The 15,980-nt window shown below is 41.7% G+C and overlaps 1 protein-coding gene across 8 annotated transcripts in view; it reads left to right on the top strand.

The window, feature by feature from the left end:
- ZNF521 (zinc finger protein 521) overlaps nucleotides 1–15,980 on the top strand; it is a 348,131-nt gene that overhangs the window by 128,817 nt on the left and 203,334 nt on the right. For all 8 annotated transcript variants that reach the window (XM_066626103.1, XM_066626107.1, XM_066626104.1 and 5 more), the window contains one exon: nucleotides 10,124–13,479. In XM_066626103.1, the coding sequence (XP_066482200.1) occupies nucleotides 10,564–13,479 (2,916 nt within the window). In that variant the 5' untranslated portion in view covers nucleotides 10,124–10,563. The remainder of the gene's footprint in view (nucleotides 1–10,123; nucleotides 13,480–15,980) is intronic.

Raw genomic sequence — 15,980 nt, forward strand, 5'->3', positions numbered from 1 at the left:
ATGCAAGAATGTGTGAATTTAAGTTTGGAAGGTGCTTGAATTTAATAAAGAACCATACTAGATTGCAAACCATAGCTGTTGGCAACTGACTCTTAACGGAGAAATTCTCTAAAAAAAGAAAAAAAAAGTTTTGTCCCAATTGGCCAGGTAACAACTCCATAACTAGCATGGATTGTGTTTATCACTGATTTTGTTAGGAGACAGAACTAATCTTTTTAAAGCGTCTGTGTCCATTTCCATGTTCTTTACAATTTATTTTATTTTTTGCTTTGAGCAGATTATGGAGTAGAGTTTTCAAAAGCACTCAAGCCCCTGTTGACTTGGATCGTAAGTCTGTTAAGGGCTTTGGCATGGCTGGCCAAAAGAAAGAGGAAAAAGAAAATCGGGAGAACAGAGCACCTACTTTTCTGCTTGCAAAACATTCCAGTCCAAATGTGTGTATGTCATGCACCTTTCTGATGCCTTGCCACCCGGTTCAGAAGCAGCTCTGTTAATTCTGCAGGCAGTGCTGGGGATAAGATCACTTTCAAGACTTCACAACTATTGAGATTGGCACATGAGTGGCTGGCTGCTTGTACCACAGAGGTGCTTTGTGCTTTGATGCCTCCTCCCTCCCACCCCTGTGGAATAACTCCTTCTGGTGTTACTTCACTTTTCTGTTAGCAGAGCACTTTCCCCATAAATATGACTGAACAGGTGTTACTTTGCCACTAACTGAGTTTCCAGCTGTCCTCCTCCAACACAGACCAGGCAAAAATCTGTTGTTTGGTCCTATTAGGCAGACTAGAGTGCTCTCAAGCCTGAGACGGAGGTCTTTCTTGCAGGATATGGTAGTTTTGTTGCCAGAAGATGGCCAGGAAGGCCTGGCTGGCTAACAAAGACAGTCCTTCAGCTGTTGGGTGTAGTTCCAGCTTTGCATTCCCTTTGGCAGCAGCACAGAGACTGCTGCAGCGTGGCCAGCCAGCAAAATTAGGAAATAAGGACTTCTTTTATTTACTCAGGCTGCTGAATCATGGGCATTCCTGTCTGCTTGGAGAAAAGTCAGGCAGCTCTACTTTCTACTGGAAGTCTCAGGAGTGTTTGGTACTTCATCTCAGAGTGTTCACACACTTGTTTTAATGTGCTTTATGGAAATAGTGAAACTAGCAAGTAAGAGCCCATGTAAGCAGGGGAGGGAAAGGAAACCTGTCCCCCCCCCCCCGCCCATGGACTAACCGTTCATTTAAATTTGCATATTCAAATAGACTTCATAGACAGTTGATTTCTAGCAAATGTTTCAATTGTGCAAGCTAGGCCTCACTTTAGAGTCAGCTGGTGTGAAGTGCCTGGTTCTCAAAATTAAAAATTAACATGGACATGCTAAGTGCATCAGATTGAAACACAGCACCTTTGCCATAACACAAAAAAGGCATTTACAGTAAGTAGCACTTAGTGACTGGTAGGATTTAAAAGAAGTACGCACTCATGCACACGCTCACATACCAATTTTTAAAAATGCATTTTATTCAAATCCCCAAATGATAAATTACTCTGTGGAATGCATTGGAAGGGAGCCTGTAAGCAACTCCCACTGCTTCCCCTCGGGTATTATATGTGTTTGCCTGTAAGTGGACTTTGGACATTTCAAATGAACATATATATAAAGTATAAGTTAATAGAAATACCATTGGCCTCATTTGGCATGCCACTGTATATACAGTATTTCTGCACTCCTGAATTGGTATGCTGTTCGTGGTTCTCCCCTGCTTCTGTTGTCTGGGCAGAATTGCACATTCTGTGTAGTTTCATGATTCCTTTTACATACTTAAACAAAATGTAGCTATTGAGGCTATAGCTAGATGGGGAAGAGGGTTTTCTTCACCTATTCCTTTAGGCCAGGGATTCTCAAACTTCTCAGGAGTAAAACTCCTGAGGTAAGTCTTTGCAAGGGGGAGGGAGGGAGCGATACAATCCCCAGGATCGCATTGCTAATGGGGTTTCCTTTTAGTTACAGGGGCGCACCGCAAGGTCCAGGAGTTGCAGGGAGCCCTGCCCAGCCCTCCACAGGGCTCCCCGCATCTTAGAATACTGGAAATAAGTAATTGCAAACCATTTCTGGTTTACAATCACAAAACCAGAAGTAGTTTGCAATTGCTTATTTTCAGTATTCTAAGACTCAGAGTACTGTAGAGGGCTGCTTGGGGCTCCCAGCAACTCTGGGCACCCAGTTTAAGAACCTCAGCTTTAGACCATTTCCCTGCTAAAAACCTTCCCAATATCCCCAAGTTTCAGCTGTTAATATATTTCCCCAGCTGTGAGAAAAAGGCAAATGGGGAGGAAGAGAGTGATTTTCTGCCATAGGATGTTGCAAGGATAAAGGGTTAAAATGCCTTTCCTCTCATGCAAGGCTCTCATCTTCAGACTCTTTCATTTCACAACATTTCATAAAATAAAAAGACTGTAAAGAAGAAAATCACAAAAGGAAATGTAATGTGTAATTCTACCCTTGGAATGTGCAAAATGAAAGAATTGGTCTAGATCAGAGGTTCCCAAACTGGGGTGTCACAATGTCCCAATCAGGGAAGCTGTACCTCTGCTCCTTTAAGGGGCAGGGCGATCGCGAAGGCAGCAATGTGATCACTACAATTGCTGCCTGGGCCAAAAGGGGGGTTTTGAAACTTACTTAAGGTAGTGGGGACTTACTCAGGGGTGTGGGGAGCCCCTCGGACACCTGCAGGGCTCCCCAAGCCTCCAAAAAGCTAAAGAAAGCAATCACGACTCACTTCTGGTTTGCGATTGCATTATGTTATCCACCATGTTGTCCTTGCTATCTATACCTTACAAACTGCAGCATTGTTCTTCTAGCTCCCAAAAGGCTGTCATTTCTGCCCAGGATTTCTGGGACGTGTGGTACAGGGGTGACAGGCGAGGCAGAACCGGCTTCCTCCGAAAATTGCCTCATCCTATCCTGGTGATCGCACATGTGTTCCATCTGCTTACAAGGGTGCAAACAGGTGGAACATATTCAGGATCAGCAGGTTAGGCTGTGGTGATTTTTGGAGGACAGCGGTGGAGCGCTTTTGCCTCACCTGCCGCTCCACACCACACATCCCTGCAGTATTTAGCATAAACTTGGCCACCACTACAGATTTTCTGTGTGTTTTATGATTGCTAGGCCCACACACTTTTTGAATTCCGTACTCCTTGCTTACAAGGAGAGGAAACTGAGTGCTTTCCACATGTGCTGCCTCCGACGCATTCTTTGCATCACCTGGCAGGACAAAGTTCCAAACAACACAGTCCTAGAACGTGCTGGAATCCCTAGCATGTATGCACTGCTGAAACAGAGACGCTTGCGTTGGCTCGGTCATGTCGTGAGAATGGATGATGGCCGGATCCCAAAGGATCTCCTCTATGGAGAACTCGTGCAAGGAAAGCGCCCTACAGGTAGACCACAGCTGCGATACAAGGACATCTGCAAGAGGGATCTGAAGGCCTTAGGGATGGACCTCAACAGGTGGGAAACCCTGGCCTCTGAGCGGCCCACTTGGAGGCAGGCTGTGCAGCATGGCCTTTCCCAGTTTGAAGAGACACTTTGCCAACAGTCTGAGGCAAAGAAGGAAGGCCCATAGCCAGGGAGACAGACCAGGGACAGACTGCACTTGCTCCCGGTGTGGAAGGGACTGTCACTCCCGAATCGGCCTTTTCAGCCACACTAGACGCTGTTCCAGAAGCACCTTTCAGAGCAGAATACCATAGCCTTTCGAGACTGAAGGTTGCCAACTTCTTGCTTCACTAGTGTTTTGGTTTGATAGCAGACAACAGATAAATCCCTTGCACTCTATGTGTATAACTGAAGACTGGCAACATGAGGCTTTTGCGGTCTGCGACTTCAAGCAGACATTACACGGTATGGAGCGGATCTCTGTGTGGATTTCTCCATATAGATTTTGCCCAATTTATATGTGCAGAGTGCCTTTCTCCACCCCTTTCCCTAGGAAATTCTTGTTAATTTCTATTCGTGCCAAATGGGAAATCTTGCCAGGTATCAATGCAGCAAGAGATCCCTTTACGGTGCAGAAAATGTAGAATTTAACTTTTAAAATAGAGTTGCAATAATTAGCTTCTGCAGTCTTAATATTGTTTTAAATTAGATATCCTTATAACACTAAGGGTTATTATTCCACTGAATCATTTTGGGCCTGATTCATAAAAATAAGTCAGAATGGCTTCTGAAGTTCATTAATCTCCCTTTTTTTGCCTCATTTTTGTGTGCCTGATGTAAAAGTTGAAAGGAAAGTAGAAGGAAGCAAAGGGAATTAGAGTTTTTTGGAAGAAAAAAAGAAGGTATCAAAAGTATAAGTGCAGTTATTTTTATTTTTCCAAACTTGGAACCAGCCTTGAAAGTCTAAGGAAAAGAAGTTACGTAGTAGGTGAAGTGATCATGCAACCAAAACAGTTATTTTAATACAGTATAGTGTCAGCAATAGGCACTATTTCAAACAACATACATTTCTGCAATACAATATTATATCATGTATCTATAGGATTTACATTTTAATACTCAATTCCTTTAAAAATAAAAATAAAAAGGAACCAAAGCAGTTACAAAGTCTGTTTCTTGAATCAAAAAGCTTTCTGTTTCTCTGCTGCATGACTGAAGAAGTCATGTTTTCAGAAGTAGCAATAAATCGTAAACATAGAGAACTGTTATCTTAGATCAGCATTCTTCAACCTTGGGGTCAGGACCTCAATGGAGTTGCAAAGTCTCTGTTGTGGGATTGCAGCAATTTACAGGAATGAAAAAGATTGAAGAGTATTGGACTAGAGCAGGGGTACCCAAACCCTGGCCCTGGGGCCACTTGCGGCCCTTGAGGCTTCTCAGTGTGGCCCTCAGGGAGCCTCCAGTCTCCGATGAGCCTCTGGCCCTCTGGAGATTTGTTGGAGCCCACACTGGCCCGACACAGCTGCTCTTAGCGTGAGGGCAACTGTTTGACCACTCGCGTGAGCTGTGGGATAAGGGCTCCCTCCACTGCTTGTTGTTTCACATCTGTGATGCAGTAGTAGCAGCAAAGGAAAGGCCAGGCTTGCTTTGTTCAAGGCCTTTTGTAGGCCTTGAGCTATTGCAAGACCTTCATTCATTCATTCATTCATTCATTCATATAAGTTCATCTTTAATATATTCATTTATGTAAACTTATGTAAAATTTATTCAAATTTTAAATGTAAATTAATTATTCCCCCCCTGGACCCCTGACACAGTGTCAGAGAGATGATGTGGCCCTCCTGCCAAAAACTTTGGACACCCCTGGACTAGAGCACCACCAGGTAAAGGGGGAGGCATCTGGTTTACCCCTTGAAGCACCAGGAGATTGTGTCCGTCCTGTTCAGATTCTTAGCAGTTGTACTAAAATAGCTTTCATGAGTGGCAGGCTTCATGGCAACTTTTTCTGTTCTCATAAGGATGTTTGGTTACAGTGAACAGTGCTGGGAGGGCATTATGGGGGCAGGGAATGGTTGGTGATGGAAGTGGGAGTGGGCGGATAGAGTCCTGGGATCAACAGTGGGGTCCCCAGTCTCATACTTTACTAAGGTTGAAGACCACTGTCTTGGATGATAACAGCTGCAAGAATTCTTTAGATTAAATATTGGAAGTTGTGGAGGATGCCTACAATAGAAGAGGGGGAGAATAACATGCTTGAATATGCCATTGTGGCTAAATGATTTTAGAACCTCGGAAAGCAGGTAAAAAACGTAACCAATTTAGTGAAAGCAAGCATTCAATTACTGTGTTTTGGAACAACAAAGCACATACTTTAAATGTTAACCATATTGTTAATTTCATATAGACAACAATAAAAGTAATTTCTTTATGCACTTGTAATTTTCTACTAAATAACAACATAATATTGCATGAACATGCAATATTTTGAAGAACAGGCTTTTCAGATTTCCATCCCTACGTATTTTTGCACAAAAAGAAATGGAAAACTTCATTTTTGTTTTGTGTTTGTGTGTATTAAAACAAAAGCCCCCCAGACACCTGAAGCTTCAATTAAATGTATCGGGGGGGGGGGGGAGTAGAAAAGCTTGAGTAGGAAAAGGGGAATTATTTCCTCTTACTGTTCTGTAAGGTTCCTGCTCTGAAAAGGGTCTCCTCGGACCTGCACCAGCTCTTGAGTTTGAATTTGAAGCCCCAGCTGCTTGATGATTCTCAGTGTTGGTCGCAGGATATGAATCATTTTGCTGAAAATCTTTTTTTCCATTTGTCTTTTGTGCTCTAAGGAAGACATGAGAAAAAGTGTGCTTCTATGGGTGTGGTGATGTTGGAAAGGCAAGGGACATAAAAAGAATTCACAGGACTTGATTCCTCAGGGATCCAAGCCATGTGCCTGGAGGTTTTCTCCTCCCTTCCTGGCTGTGTGCTGCTGGGGAGGAGGGGAACTGGTTCCTTCTTGTCAGATCAACCCCTGAGGAGTTGCACCCAAGCAGGCAGGAAGTATTTCATTCCGCCCTTTTCCCTGAAAAGTCCAAAGGAGTAAGTCATGTCAAAGAGTGAGGGTGGTCTGGGATGAAGAGGAGGTGTGGGGGAGGGCATGCTGGTGGACTCCCCTACAATTCCAAGTTATGTCAGTGGGCCTGTATGTATATAGTGTAATATATTTAAAGTGTGCATGCAATGTCTGTGGGCCTAAGCCTATCCAACTTTACAGCACCAATGCAGTCCCAAGGTAAGGGAACGAATGTTACCCTTACCTTGACTCTCCCCTTCCCCACCTCAAGATGCCGCCCAGGACCTGTTGGCTGCATCATCCCTGGAAAATTGAATCAGATTAGGTCCTGTGTCATGCATACGTGTATATGTGATGACATAAGCACATTAGAATTTCCCAGAATTATGAGATAACGTTAAAATTAATGAGCACTCTAGAGGAGAAACTGCAATGTCTGTACAAAGTTGACAAAATTTGCCATGATGCTCTGAATTAAAGGGCAGCATTGCCCTTTCTGTTCAGGGAATGGACATCAAGTCACCCCTGTGAAGTTCTGTTTTTGTGCTACTTACCCCCTTCCACCTCTTATTGATCAGAATCCTCAAAATGCTCTCTGATAGATAACCCCATTGAAATGATGTTTTTGAGGTGAGAACTGGAACGGTTTGAGGGTCAAGCATAATTTGGGGCCAGTGTCTACCAGAGTAATATAAAAGGGGATACATACTTGTCCAGTTCCAAGTTTCACTTTAAAAGCATTGTTGCAATGGGCAGGCATCCAGGAATGGTGTTGGTTGTTTTCTCAGAGTTAGATGGTTGCTGTCTGGCATTGATAATGAGATGGCGTTGTCATTGGTTACTAGAGGCAGGAAAGGGACAAATCTTCATCTGTTTCCTGTGGATAAGCAAAAGGTTCATAATCTAGTAAAATCATGTTACCTTAAAGAAAGCAGACATATAATTGGCTTATAAAAACACATTCCATGTCATATGATAACTTAGAGATTGCTAGTTTTAAGGAATTTTCTGTATTTGAATTGCACATGAAGATATCCTTTTTTCAAGGGTAATTTAGTCTTTTTTGATCACGTTATCCTAAGAGACTTTGTTTTTTAAGGAAAAATTATGATATTGCTTATCAAAATAAATGCATATATTTGTTTAACAAGTGTTAGGTTTTCTGTCTTCTAGAGAAGCATTTTTAAGTTGCAGCAATGAATTCATTAAACAATTTGTTTGTTTATTCAATTTATACCTGATTTTCTCTCAGATGGGGCACCCAGAACAGCTAATATACTGGAAAGTTATTTTGCACAATTCGCACTGGAATTACCCTGCGGCTCTAAGGCTGCATAATGCTAAAACTAGGGCTCAATTGCTTTATGGTTCTGAGATCGCCCCATATTTAAACACCAGGTCTTTAGAGGTGATCCAGACCAAATTTTTGCGTCAACTGATGTATGTCCCCCGATGTGTGCCGAATACTGTGGTTAGGCTGGAATCTGGTACCCCAAGTATAGAGATGTCGATGTGGCTAAATGCCTTGCATTATTTCTTGAAGATTCTCTCGAGACAGGGTAATTTTACTCATTTGATCTTTTTGGATCCCTTTATAGGCTCCTGGGAAAAGAGGTGCCTGGATTACTTTAATTTTTGCAATCTTTCCCCTGAGTCTTTAACGATGATGAGCCTGGGAGACGCAAAAGAAATTTTGCGTCAGAGGTTGGTGGATCTTGAAATGAGATCTGCGAGAGCCAGACTTTCTACATATGTTTTTCTTGGGGATCAAGCTCTTACGCTTTCTCCTGCCAGGTATTTTTATAACATCGTTATTCCAAAATTCAGGATTGCTTTTACTAAAGCCAGGTGCAATGCACTCCTATCAGCAGTTCTTTTGGGGCGTTACGCAAAGCGTCCTTATTCAGAGAGACTGTGCCCCTGCCATAATAATGTGGTGGAGACAACTGCCCACATTATTCTGCAATGTCCAAATTATGATGATTTGCGATATAAATTTATTTCCCCGGTTTTTGGCGCTGTAACGGGAATGCAGGTGGAGGAGCAGCTTGCCTTTCTGCTGTCTGATGTAAATCCTGATATATCGCTCAGGGTGGCCCGTTTCTGCCATGCTGCACAGTTGATAAGAAAGAAAATTGAGAGTATAAATTGATGATTTTATGATTTTATATATGTGTAAAGGGATGTTGGTTTTAATTTTGTGTATTTTGTTGTGTTGTTTTGTGACTAGCTGGTCGGATGACCGTTAATAAAGTATCTATCTATCTATCACTGGAATTAGTTGGTAGTCCTCTTGTATAGTTCATCTTCATTTCAATTGGACTGGCACAGGAGAACTTCCTGGTACATTGCACCCTAAATAACTATCAACCCATTACCTAAATTAGATAAACAGTAGTTGAATTTATGTGAATGTAATGCCTGTTTGTATGTAATGTTTGTTTTATTTTTAGTACCAAAATTTTGAATTTACTAGTATTTGAAGCTAGCTGTAAATCACCACAAGATCGGGTATTTTTCTTTGGTTTGATTTGTGGACTAGGCTAAGATCTTCACCCCCTTCAAAGGAAGTTGCATATATTATTGGCACCACATATAACATTTATAAAGATATAGGTTCCAGTCTCAGTTTTGAAAAGAAGTCGTCAAATGGCTAAGTAGCTTGGAGTACTCTTTGGCTTGCGTTGTTGTTTGTCTTTACATGGTTACTCATAAATCTCTCAGCTTTTACCATAATAATTTGTCATTTGTTCCTTTTCCAGTTTTTTTTACAAGTTGCTTTGTCTATGGTCACCTAAATGTTCAGGCTGTGTTATATTAAGGAAGTTCAGGCAGTCAGGCTTTTTGCAAAGAGGAAGAAATGGTGGGCAACCTCTTGAACTTTGAAAGAACAAAATACACTGTTAGCAACTAGCTTTTGTGGAGTTCATCCTTTTCATTAAACCCTGGTGGACTAAGTACATCCAATACCTGCTCATTCTCCCCCCCCCCCCCGCTATGTACAGCATTCATTTGTCTGCAGGTTGCTGGCTATAAGATTATGTGACCATTGATGCAACCTTCCATGTTTTCCATTGCTGAAGAGATCTTTACAGTGTATTGTTCTTTAATTCTTCTGTTTGTGCACTGGAGTTTATAATAACCCACTAAATCAGGCTGTTTTAGGACCAACTTTCGTAAAGTGAGAAAGTTTAAATTACTTTTTTATTAAATATTTGGCATACAGGTTGACTCTTAATTTTAGAATAAATTTTCCCATTCCTTCTTTTTGCTCATGATTCTTTAGATGTACCTGTAATATGCAAATCATTTATAGTGGATACAAAATAAATTAAATATATTAAAATCTGCATTTTAATAAAGTAGTCAATGTATATCACGCACCAAGAATGATAAAATACAATAAAATGGTAATGCAGGAACAGGTCTATTGTACAACTTTCCAATTTTTACAATACAATTTAAATTAGTGTATTATAAAAGCTGATGGATGTGAGTCCAAAGGATAGCCCATTCATGTTTTACAGTTGCATATATATCTCAGTTTATTCTGATAGAATGTGTATATGCACATGTCAAATGCACTCTGTGCAGGAAATCCTTAAAACATGTCTCTCTCCCCCTTAATTCAGATGGAGTAGACATTGAGGATGACCCCACCTGTTCATGGCCAGCTTCATCACCTTCCAGCAAAGACCAGACTTCCCCAAGCCATGGTGATGGTTGTGACTTTGGTGAAGAAGAAGGTGGCCCAGGATTGCCCTACCCATGCCAGTTTTGTGACAAGTCATTTAGCCGCCTCAGCTATTTAAAGCACCACGAGCAAAGTCACAGCGATAAACTCCCCTTCAAATGCACGTATTGCAGCCGCCTCTTCAAACACAAGCGGAGCAGAGATCGCCACATCAAGCTTCACACAGGAGATAAGAAGTACCACTGCAGTGAGTGTGATGCGGCGTTTTCGAGAAGTGATCATCTTAAAATTCACTTAAAGACTCATACCTCTAACAAGCCATATAAATGTGCCATTTGCCGGCGTGGATTCCTCTCATCTAGTTCGCTTCATGGTCACATGCAAGTTCACGAGAGGAACAAGGATGGTTCTCAGTCTGCCTCTCGAATGGAGGAATGGAAATTGAAAGACACTCAGAAGTGCAGCCAGTGTGAAGAAGGTTTTGATTTCCCTGAAGATCTTCAGAAACACATAGCAGAATGCCACCCTGAGTGTTCCCCCAATGATGACAGAGCTGCTCTCCAGTGTGTTTACTGCCACGAACTCTTTGTAGAGGAAAGTTCACTCGTCAACCACATGGAGCAGTCTCATAATGGGGCAGAGAAGAAAAATATGTGCAGTATTTGCTCAGAGAACTTCCATACCGTGGAAGAGCTGTATAGCCACATGGATAGCCACCAGCAACCTGAATCGTGCAACCACAGCAACAGCCCCTCTCTAGTGACTGTTGGCTATACCTCAGTATCTAGCACCACACCAGATTCAAACCTCTCAGTGGACAGTTCAACAATGGTAGAAACAGCTCCCCCAATAACAAAAGGCCGTGGAAGAAAACGGGCAGCCCAACAAGTGCCAGATATCACTGGGCCTTCAAGCAAGCAACCCAAGGTTACCTACAGCTGCATTTATTGCAACAAGCAATTATTTTCCAGCCTTGCCGTACTGCAGATACACCTGAAAACTATGCATTTAGATAAACCCGAACAGGCCCATATTTGTCAGTATTGTTTAGAAGTGTTACCTTCGCTTTACAATCTGAATGAGCATCTTAAGCAAGTACATGAAGCCCCAGACCCAGCGTTGATTGTTTCTACCATGCCTGCCATGATCTATCAGTGCAACTTTTGCTCGGAAGTTTTCAATGACCTCAATACTCTTCAGGAACATATTCGATGTACTCATGGGTTTGCAAATCCAGCTGCTAAGGACAGTAATGCGTTCTTTTGTCCCCATTGTTACATGGGGTTTCTTACTGATTCTTCTTTGGAAGAGCATATTAGACAAGTCCATTGTGATCTCAGCAGTTCTCGTTTTGGTTCCCCTGTATTAGGTACTCCAAAGGACCCTGTTGTGGAAGTATATTCTTGTTCCTATTGTACAAATTCTCCAATATTTAATAGTGTTCTTAAACTGAATAAACATATAAAGGAGAACCATAAGAACATTCCATTAGCATTAAACTACATCCATAATGGAAAGAAATCTAGAGCCATGAGCCCCTTATCTCCTGTGACTATTGAGCAGACTTCTTTAAAGATGATGCAAGCTGTTGGTGGTGCCCCACCACGCCCTGCTGGTGAATACATTTGCAATCAGTGTGGTGCTAAATATACGTCCTTGGACGGTTTTCAGACTCACTTAAAAACACATCTCGACACTGTTCTGCCTAAACTGACTTGTCCTCAGTGCAACAAGGAATTTCCAAACCAAGAGTCCCTGCTGAAACACGTGACCATCCACTTCATGATAACTTCCACTTACTACATCTGTGAAAGTTGTGACAAACAGTTTACTTCTGTGGATGATTTGCAGAAACACTTGCTTGACATGCACACCTTTGTGTTTTTCCGTTGCACTTTGTGTCAAGAGGTGTTTGATTCTAAAGTCTCCATTCAGCTTCACCTGGCTGTGAAGCACAGCAATGAAAAGAAGGTGTATAGGTGTACCTCTTGCAACTGGGACTTCCGCAATGAGACGGACTTGCAGCTCCATGTTAAACACAATCATCTAGAGAACCAAGGAAAAGTGCACAAGTGTATTTTCTGTGGTGAGTCTTTTGGCACTGAGGTGGAGCTCCAGTGCCACATTACAACACACAGCAAGAAGTACAATTGCAAGTTTTGCAGCAAAGCTTTTCATGCTATCATATTGCTGGAGAAACATCTGAGGGAAAAGCATTGTGTTTTTGAAACAAAAACTCCTAATTGTGGAACCAATGGAGCATCTGAGCCAGTCCAGAAAGAAGAAGTCGAGTTACAGACCTTGCTTACAAACAGCCAGGAATCCCACAATAGCCATGATGGCAGTGAAGAAGATGTGGATACATCTGAGCCTATGTATGGATGTGATATTTGTGGGGCTGCCTATACAATGGAATCTCTCCTGCAAAATCACCAGCTCCGAGATCACAACATCCGACCTGGGGAAAGTGCCATTGTTAAGAAAAAGGCAGAGCTCATTAAAGGGAACTATAAGTGTAATGTGTGCTCTCGAACGTTCTTTTCTGAAAATGGACTCCGGGAACACATGCAGACGCATTTGGGACCAGTGAAACACTATATGTGCCCAATATGTGGTGAGCGGTTTCCATCTCTTCTGACTCTTACTGAACATAAAGTGACACACAGTAAGAGCCTAGATACGGGAAACTGCAGAATTTGCAAAATGCCTCTCCAGAGTGAGGAAGAATTTTTGGAGCATTGCCAGATGCACCCTGACTTGAGAAACTCTCTCACAGGATTCCGCTGCGTGGTATGCATGCAAACGGTGACGTCTACTTTGGAGCTGAAGATCCACGGGACATTCCACATGCAAAAAACGGGCACGAGCTCTGCAGTGCAGACTACAGGGCGGGTGCAGCATCTCCAGAAACTGTACAAGTGTGCTTCCTGCCTGAAGGAGTTCCGTTCAAAGCAGGAGCTGGTGAAACTTGACATCAATGGCCTACCGTACGGTCTGTGTGCTGCCTGTGTTAACCTCAGCAAGAGTGGTAGTCCAAGTGTCAACATCCCGTCAAGTAGTAATAGACAAGGCATGGGCCAGAATGAGAACTTGAGTTCCACAGAAAACAAAAGCAAAGCAGGAGGACTGAAGACTCGCTGTTCCAGTTGCAACGTTAAATTTGAATCAGAAAGTGAACTCCAGAACCATATCCAGTCAGTCCACAGAGAGCTCCTTCCCGACAGCAACAGCACACATCTGAAAACACCCCAAGTCTCACCAATGCCTAGGATCAGTCCTTCTCAATCTGAAGAGGTAATTCTCTCTTTTTTAAAACTGCAACAACTTTGACAAAAAAAATGCAAAATATTCTATTTGTTAGTTAGTTGCCAGCATACACTTAACCCAAATGTATGATGTAGTATCCCCCACAGCCATTAGCTAGGTAGCAATTACTTGCTTCTTGATAAGCCTTGTGTTTTGGCTTGAATGGTGCAGAGTAGGACTAATTCCAGTCTCCCTAGGATATTGTCTTCTTTATCACTGAAGAGAATAATCTTCATGCCAGCACAACTGAGATCTGGAATCTTAGCTGAGGTTCATTTTGAATTGGAATCCCTAGTTCTGAGTTATGCTTACGGCAGAGTGTTAATGACATAAAAGTAAACTGCATCAAGCCAAAGCATTGGCATGCAGAGTGCTGTTTTTTGAAAATATTTGTGAGCAACTGAGCAGGAGGGCTATTTTTGTAAATTATGTTGTTGACATTAATTTTTCCCTGTCTTGCTCTACTTTGATTAAAAAGAAACACCACAGTGTAACACCTACTTTTGCTAAAGGGCAAATTAGTCTTTTCATTGCAATTCAATTTTTATTGTCTTTTTTTTTTTGGACAGAATATCATGCTAAGCTTTGGATGATTAACATTTCTTGCAGAATAATCTGTAATATAAAATTGCACGAATGTGAGTGTCCCATGGGGCATTAACAAGATCACACTCTTATTCCAGATTAATTAATTTGCAATAAATGCAATGGCCTTGTTCTATTATCATAATCGCTAACACGAATTGGAATTGCCAGAGGGGGCATTCCCAAACACACTTAACTGTACATTATTTAGCCCTTAACTTGCTTTAACTTCCCTTTTGTTGTCACAAGGGACAGGAAACATATGGCCTGTGGACCACATCCAGTCACTTTAAGTCCTGCTTCACTATTTACCCCCACCCCCAGGCCATGTGTACCTATCCTGCCGAGAGCCTGGAAGATGGTGACTGTGGGGAAACTAAGTAGCAATCACAGCCAGGGGAAAAGCTGTGGCAGGCCAGATGTGTCTGTTAGCCACGCATTGTCTTTGCTTTGTATAAATCAGCTTTATTAAAGTAAAGGAACAAAGGTTGCTTTATTTGTACTTTTCTGAAGCATGTTTATTGGAGCCTACCTACAATCATCTGTTGATCCTGCTTTTTTATTGCAGATTATTTAAACTAGATGTTCTCACCATCACTGTGGTTCTGTACCATTCTATACAAATACTCTTTGAAAAAGTGAGAAAAATCTTCCTCCCCCCCATCTTCCCTGTTTGCTAAGGAATGTCCATCTCAGTAATGTGTGTAGGATCTGAGTCTTTCCTACCCTTTGGAGTAGTAGAGGGTAGGCTTGTCAGCTGAATAGACCAAAAAAAAAACAAACCTGCTCCTGACTATTAGCACTAGCTGATCCACAGAAATAATTAAAGATATGGGACTATAAACAATATTACTGACTAATGTCAGCATATCAAGTTGCTATCAAAAGCAAGGTTATGGGAGCCAATACAGAGCAAGTAACTTGGTAGAGTATAGGAAATTTATCAGGTTGTGGCTAACCTAGCCATGTCTCTTGATATTTCTGCCACCACCACTCTCATCCAAATTTGTGTTAACACCTGCTGGGATAAGCAAATACTGTAGCAATCACATAACAAGTTTATTGAATATCACGAGTCTCTCTCCAAATGAAGGCAATAGAAAAGTAATGGCTCCCTCTGGTTCCATCACAAAAATTGATAACCATAGAAGCAATAATATATGATATGCTGATTTGTGCAATGTTAAGTTTTATTATCCTTTCTCCAATAGTTCCATCAATCTACAATATATTCAAAGCTTTAGAAAAGACTGTGTTTCCCCCAGTCTCACTAACATGTCAATTTTTAGAAAACCAGAACCTTGAGGTTTGCAGACCCAGGAATAGCATTTTTAAAAGCCTATGGAAGATCACAGGAAAGGTACTCGATATTGATAGTTCCACATTTACTTTGGAGGACTTTTTTTAATTTGCTAAACCATCCATATAAGTGGTCAAGGATCAAATCTATTGCTTATGTAAAATATTGGGCAAAGGACCTAATAACACTTTGGGCTGCATTAATGAAACATTGTATGTAGTTCATGAAATTTAGTAGTATTGGTCTACTTGGCATGAATTAGGACTCAGCTGGAATATCATGTCCACCTTTGGTCATCACAATTTAAATAGGGTATATAAATGGAAAAAAAGGTCTCAGAAGAGTGAAGGAAAAATTGTCCAATTCAGAATGCATGAAATTCAGAAAAACACTGATAAAAATAGATATATAGAGTAGAGTAAAAAAGGATTGGTAGAGACATTAGGAATCTCCTATCAAGTATCCTGTGTATACAACCAGGACACAGCCACAGGCTGGTTCAGATGATCAGATGTCCCTTCACTGCCATTTCTCTCCATCTCTGGCATGGAGCTGTGATGACTAAATCCTGGCTAATTAAACGATAGCTCTGTAGCTTCGGAGC

The sequence above is a fragment of the Tiliqua scincoides genome, chromosome 4 (genome assembly GCF_035046505.1).
Source record: "Tiliqua scincoides isolate rTilSci1 chromosome 4, rTilSci1.hap2, whole genome shotgun sequence".
In the NCBI taxonomy this organism is placed as follows: Eukaryota; Metazoa; Chordata; class Lepidosauria; order Squamata; family Scincidae; genus Tiliqua; species Tiliqua scincoides.